The 7,040-nt window shown below is 31.5% G+C and overlaps 1 protein-coding gene across 1 annotated transcript; it reads right to left on the reverse strand.

Annotated features, from left to right (window-relative positions):
- Positions 1-560: 560 nt before the first annotated feature.
- LOC127091245 (65-kDa microtubule-associated protein 6) lies at positions 561-4,921 on the reverse strand. The gene is made up of 12 exons (XM_051029826.1): positions 4,314-4,921; positions 3,563-3,766; positions 3,146-3,412; positions 2,826-3,041; positions 2,590-2,745; positions 2,349-2,508; positions 2,112-2,263; positions 1,939-2,026; positions 1,789-1,862; positions 1,634-1,708; positions 1,018-1,384; positions 561-936 (listed from the first exon to the last, which is right to left on the reverse strand). Exons 1-11 carry the CDS (start codon positions 4,386-4,388, stop codon positions 1,037-1,039), a joined length of 1,815 nt encoding a protein of 604 aa, XP_050885783.1. The 5' UTR covers positions 4,389-4,921; the 3' UTR covers positions 561-936; positions 1,018-1,036.
- Between the last annotated feature and the right edge of the window lie 2,119 nt (positions 4,922-7,040).

Here is a 7,040-nt window from a genome sequence, read left to right on the forward strand (position 1 = left end):
ACCAGATAACACATTCAACCAAGCCTCCAAGGGGTATGTTAAAATGTAACCTCTATTTTTCTTGCCCATGTCATAACACATAAGCATCAGAATGATTATCCATATATAATGGGTTTGACCACATTGCAAAAGCCATAGTATTAAGATATTGTAATGACACCAAATTTGACAGTTCATATAGTGACTTGTCAAACTTTGGATCTATTATCAATTTTAATGACTACACTCCAAAAAAGATAATCATTAACTCATCCATATCATTCAATTATTAATCATGGTATATTTAATTGATTAATCAGTCTTTCAAAAGATTCACCTCCATATATGTTTGAGTATTACAGTCCAACTATTCAAAAACACAATAAGTATCCAATGACACAAAAGTTGACAAGACCATGCAACTAACTAGGCCAGCCTCCTAATTAATCATATACTATACTAACCACAACAATAATCCATATTCAACTTTCATTAAGGCTCACTAATGCAAAGTTGCCGTGTTTAATCACTAGACTGACTTTGATGAATATCTAAAATCTGTTAAACCATCTTCTATCAGCTTATCTCAATCAAACTCTTCAAATCACACTTCAAATATATAGATTTAAATACATCAAAACAATGAGAGCATCAACTTTTCCTACAATTATGGATCAAAATAATCTTTGTTACTACTCACTCATAACCATATATATACACCTGAAATACAAAGGAAAACAAACAAAACCAATAACATACACGTAGGTCAAACACTCTATAATCTTCACTGCCTCCTTTAACTGTCTCTACTTGTATCATCAACACTTCCCAAACCATAAACACTCTAATTTCCTGTCCTCAAATGTCAGTTATCACTCACTGAGTCACTCTGTCCATGTATATATCTCAGCTTATTGCCAGCAACATACTATTCACAAGGAAAATCTTACCCTATTCCTGCAAAAGTAAAATCATAATCAACTTTTTGACCAAAGAACTGTATATATCTTTAACAAGTGGAAGATGGAAACAACCTACCATTTTTGGTTTTTTGAACTTAAACTTGGGGAGGGGACTCGGGTTCGGAACTGCAACTATATGACATTGTATCTTCCTTAGGTATTGCTACAAAGTTGAGAGGCGTGGTAGATAGTCTTCTCATTTCGTTGAAGTATCCGTTATGACGACCAGAGTACGAGCGTGGTGTATGTACTTCAGATGTTGTACCGCTTACTGAGTTCCGACGAGGTGTAGGAGGCATAGATACATTTCCGTTGCCATAGCCGTTTCCATTTGCACGATGCCCGTTTGTCTTTCTAAAGCTGTTAGTTTTTCTTGGACTAGGTTTAGATCCATATATGGCTTCCTTTTGATTTTGAAGTAGATCTTGCATCTTCTTTTGGTCCTTTGAGATCGAAAACAAAAACCTTGTCATTTAACTTAGACCAATATATAAAAAAACAAATCACCAAGACCAATGGACAAACAACAAATTCTTTTTTTCAATATGTAAACAAAGTGGTAATAACCACAAGAAACTCACAACCGTGAGAGTCAGGGTTCGAACTGGTGTTACCAGTTGAGCTAAGATTTGCAGACACAACAAATTCTTATTTATTATTATAGGAAAATATGGACAAAAAGGTAAATTTACCCTCTGTCGTCTCTTCACTTCTTCTCTCTGTTGCCTGGTCAGTTTATAATCATCCAGTAATTCCACCAACCGTACCTACGGATGATATAGACAAGTAAAACAACAAGTGAAGGCAATGAAAACCAGAAATTACAACACACCACTTCAATGCTTACCCCATCATACAGAAAACAAGCCTTCTTTTCATCTTCCCATGCTAGAGTTTTGCTTATAAGATTGTCAACCATTCCTGGAAAAAGAACACACTCTCATCATAGGTTTACATGGAAATGTCAACGACAAAAAGACACTGATGAAAGCAATACCTGGAATTTTGGTTACAGTTACTCTGGCTCGTTCAGCACGCTTCAGATTAATGTGAGCACCTCGCCCAGCACTGTACCTATTATCATCCTGAAATTCCACGTATTACTTTAGAAAACAAACTAAATAATCGATGTACGCTATGAAGGTAGACAATAGGGAATTACTGACTTACCTGGCTATATTCGTCGAGCCAATTTTCCTCTTCACAAGCAAAAAGCCACTTATCAATCCTATCGGTTACGTCTCTTCTGCTCAAAGCTTCATCTTTAGCTTTCACTATTTGTGCTTCAATGTTAGCTAATAATTCACAAGGATCAACCAGGCCTGTATCAACAACAGCAAAATTCAATAGTGTCAGATTTTTCACATCAGTGATTTTTTCTGTGAAAAAAATCTGTAGGGAACAGACCAGAATCTATTAATGCACTAGCTTTCTCGGCAGCAGTACTTGTATCAGGTTCGATATGAGTCAATCTACATATTTCTTCTAACTCTGACCTCTTCTTAAAAACAAGTTCTTTCATTCTACTTGCTTTTAGTTTCGCAAGTTTTTCCACTTCTGCCGAAGCCTGCAAAAAGGACTTCTCATTTAATTCGGCAAATAAATGAAAGGAAAAAAATGGTGAAAGAAATGAAAGAAGCTTTTAAACCTTCTCTATCACGTCTGTTGAAAGACCGCCTCTTTCGGTGATTTCTGATGGCGAAGTTGCAACAATAGAAGTAATCCTCAGAAAAGTGTTCCTCTCTTCTTTTGACGTGTCCATCAAATTCCAAAGTTCAAATAGGTTGGCGACAATATCCTTCAACTGCATTTTCAAAAAGTACACTTTATGTCAGGTTAATGCAAGGGGGAAGTTACAACAAATAAAGAGACTATTAAAATCACCTTCTGTATTCTGACTTTTCTTTCGGTTTTTAACTTGAGAATGGTCTTCTCTAAACCTTCCAATGTGCTATTGCTAATATTAGTTGATTGCTCCACCTGAGTCCCGTGCAAGCTCGGATGTACATCGTCTACTGTTTGGCCGAAATCCAATCCAAGAACACCACAGAGAGTATGCACCTCATTAACACATTGCAAGACTTTCTGAAGTCGATCCGACTAGAAGAAGAAGGAAAAAAACATAGAAAGTGCACAAATGAGTTATAAAAGGAGAATTAAGGTTACAAGATATGAAGATGGAACTTTTAAACCATAATACAAACCTTTTCTTTTTGAAGACTTCGGAGACGTGTTTGATATTCATTAAGTCTTCTAAGTGACAAGTCTTGTTCCTCTTTACCGTCTGTGCTGCTCACATCATCATTGACGGGATGGATTCCACAAATCTCGCCGCTTATCTTCTCTATTTGAGTTTTAATATCTTCAAATTGTTTCAACCTTTCTTCTTTTTTCTTCTTCAATTCCTCAACCAATGGTGTGACAGATGCGAGTTTCTCCTTCAAGGATGCCGATCTTTTATCGGTCTTAATCTATAAATGCATAGACAAATAAATCAGAAAGTCAGCATGCAATTATTTCGGCGTCTCAACTCCCAAGTATATTCATCAATCAAAATAGTGAATTCGCAGATATATTCACCAATCAAGTATTGAACACAAGTAAGTCGTTTAATTTTTTACCGGAGAGTGAACGTCATGTTCCCCAAGTGCAGCTATTAGCGTGGCAATCTCAGCCTCCTTGGCTGCAACGGATTGATGAAAACGTGCTTTGGTGTTGGCAGCTTCATCAACTTTTCTCCTATAAACATCTAAGCATTCCCTCTCTAGCTCCATCAACATTCGATCTTTGTCCTTCTCGGTCTCTCCAATATCGTTCCATATTTGCTGCACACAAAAAAGTTAAGAAAGACCTTAAACAAGACTAAAATTATCTGCAACCAATCAAGAGACTAGTTTATCAAAGACCAAGTCACCCTTAAATCCCATATTAACAACTGAATTAATAACTTCCAAAACTTATTAACAAAACCATTCTAGTGAAATTTAAAATTTTGCAGTAACCCAATTTCAGAAAATCAACCACTTGAAAATTTAAAGTAAAAACAAAAAGCTTTAAAAAATGACTTTTTCAACTGAGGGTAATCAATCTCATGAACAAAGACAAAGCCTATATTAAAATAACCTACAGAGACCTTAATAAGTACTTTTTCCTTTTATACAGTAAAACAGACCCCCCCAAAAAAAAGTTGACCAGAGAAGAAACAAAACATCATTGGTTAGAGAATAACAAAAGAAGAAGAAGAAGAAAAGGAGTTAGTATCATAACAAAATCATTAACAAAAACCACAGAATTCATCATCATCAACAACAATAAGACACAGAAAAGTTATGTAAACAAAATTGAATTCTGAAAAAAGTGAAAGAGAAAAACCTCAAGTTCTCTGAGCAAAGAAGTGCAAGTAGTGCTTAAATGGATACTAGTAATAGGACTTCCAATGGCCAACATTCTTGACAAAATTTGAAAACTACACTCACTAGTAGTGATAAGAAAACTTCAAAGAACCAAATTTCAAGAGAAAAAAAAAACAACCCTCTTAAGAGATAAACAAAACAAGAAAGCAAGAAACTTTCATGACAAATACGAAGAAACACAAGGTGTTTCCATTGCTTTGAAACAAAACAAACTCTAACAGATCTAAAGGTGAAAGCTTTGGTTAAAGGGCCACACACTTTGTCTTGAAGAAACTGTGTTTGTGACAAGAAAGCTGAAAAAAAGGATCTGTAAAGAGAGGAAGAGGAGAGAGAGAAATGAGAAAGGTTTTGTTTTTCAGAGAGAGAAAATGATTGGCATGATTATGAATTAGTTGAAGCTTGGTGTGGTTAGAAAAGGAAAGGGATAATGGAATTTTTAGGGTTTGGTTGGTGGTAAAATGCAGGAAAATGAGGAGAAGGAAAATGGAGAAGCAGGTAAAGAGATCTGTATTGTATATTTCTATTTCTATAGCAGTGTGTAGTGTGTGTATGAGAGTGTATGTATGTATCCTAGCTGTGAAAGTACACATTTGCCAATGATTTGTAGTGGCTAAAATAAACAATATGATTAAGAATTATATTTTTAAAAAAAATATAAGTTTTTAAATAATATTGATAGGCAAAAAGAAACATAGATAAAAATAAAAATATTGATTAGTTTTTTTAATAAAATAATAATATAAAACTAAATTTCATAAATATGTCACACACAATCATATGTTCACAACATAATAAAATAAATATTTCAAAAATCAATTACAAATTTAATACAATAATACTGATAATACATATAATAACATAACATAATCCCACACTTCATTTTAACATTCATTTAGAAATAATTTGATCAAATTAAAGAATTACAATAAAATAAGTTAAACTAATTCAAACTAAAATTAAAATAATAAAATATAGTAACTAATATAAAGTTCAAATAATTAAGAATAACTAAATTAAATAAGATAAAATACTAAAAAAAAAAATACTGTATACTTTATTAAATAACAAAAAAACTAATTTGAGTTGAATTATGATAAATAAGTCTTAATTGAACAATAACAAACAATATTGATTTGAACGACAGTCAATATTGAGTTGAATATTGTGATTATGTTTGAAAGAGACGGCGTGGTGATGATGTAGTATAGTTGAAAGAAAAACTATAATGGAGTGACAAAATTTAGAAGTTTGTATGGTTGTAAAAAAACGCAGAATTCTTTTTTGTGATTGACAATATATTACATTTTGATATTGACATATTAAAGTTTTTATAAAAAAAAATTAAAATTGTCAATTTGATACTTTTTTTTAACTGGACGATCTTACAAAATCGGTTCCGGTTCTTTGATTCTGGACGGTTCAATCTATTTTTTCCGATTTTAATTCATTAGCGGTTTTGAAAGGTTGACCCAACCAAATTCATCTCTGATTCTCGGTCCAACCAGTTAAACCAGTCAGTTTGGTCTGGTTTTTAAAACATTGCTTGAGACTTTCAATAGAGAATATTATTGTCTTCGTAAGGAGTTGAACTTGTGACTTCCAATAGAGAATAAATATTACATTTTTTGTCTTTCCAAGGAGTTGAACTCGTGACCTCTAATAGATAATAATTATTACATTTGACCTTTTGAAAATGAGTTTATGGAGGTTTTGCATAAGAGAATAGAATGATGTGAACAGTTAGCATGTGTCGTTATATAATTTGTCGCTTCAGATTTCATATATTATATAGATAGATTATAAGACTAAAAATCTTGTTCATTTTTATAGGATTTAAATTAGTTCTAATATTTTTTTATCAAATTAATTAAAATTTATTAATTTTATTTTTTTAAGAATTGAATAAGCTTTCATAATTTTTTTATCAAATTATTTAAAATTAATTAATTTTATTTTTTATTGAAATAATCGTACATAATAGTAAATAAAATAATAATAATTTGAGTTTTGATGTATTTTGAATATATTAATTGTACATGCATGTAATTTATAATAATATGGGTAACGATGTAATGTGAATGTACAATTTGTACAAGTATATAACTTTATATATGGAATGGAGAAGTAAAGAAGATAAAGGATATCAATGACTTTTTATTAGAGAAATAAAAGGAGATAACTTATTGAATGTGAAAATATAAATGTTTTAATTAATAAATATTTTATTAGAATTAGTGAAGTTGTTGAAAATAGTGAAAGTTGGTAATAAATAAGGGTATAGGAGTGGAAAAAAACAATAAATATTTTATTTGTATTCTAAAAGAATATTTATTTTGAGATATAAAAAAATACAAATGAGACACGTTTTATGAGACGGATGGAATACATGTTTTTCTCAAACAAATAATAGAAGTTTTGAAGTGTGTCACATCAGATTTTTAATGATGTGACATGTAAGAAAATGAGTTGTAACAAAATAGTTTATAGCTAAATTTTAATATATTCGTTTTCTTTATGATTTTAAAGAAAATAAATTTTCAATTTTAGTGTTTAGATTAACAAATATTTTTGTCTTTGCGAGGAGTTGAAATTGGGATTTCTAATAGAGAATACTTTTGTCTTTGTGAAAAGTTAAACTTATGACTTCCAATAGAGAATAAGTATTTCATTTTTTTGTCTTTGCAAG

Source organism: Lathyrus oleraceus, chromosome 6 (genome assembly GCF_024323335.1).
Source record: "Lathyrus oleraceus cultivar Zhongwan6 chromosome 6, CAAS_Psat_ZW6_1.0, whole genome shotgun sequence".
Taxonomy (NCBI): Eukaryota; Viridiplantae; Streptophyta; class Magnoliopsida; order Fabales; family Fabaceae; genus Lathyrus; species Lathyrus oleraceus.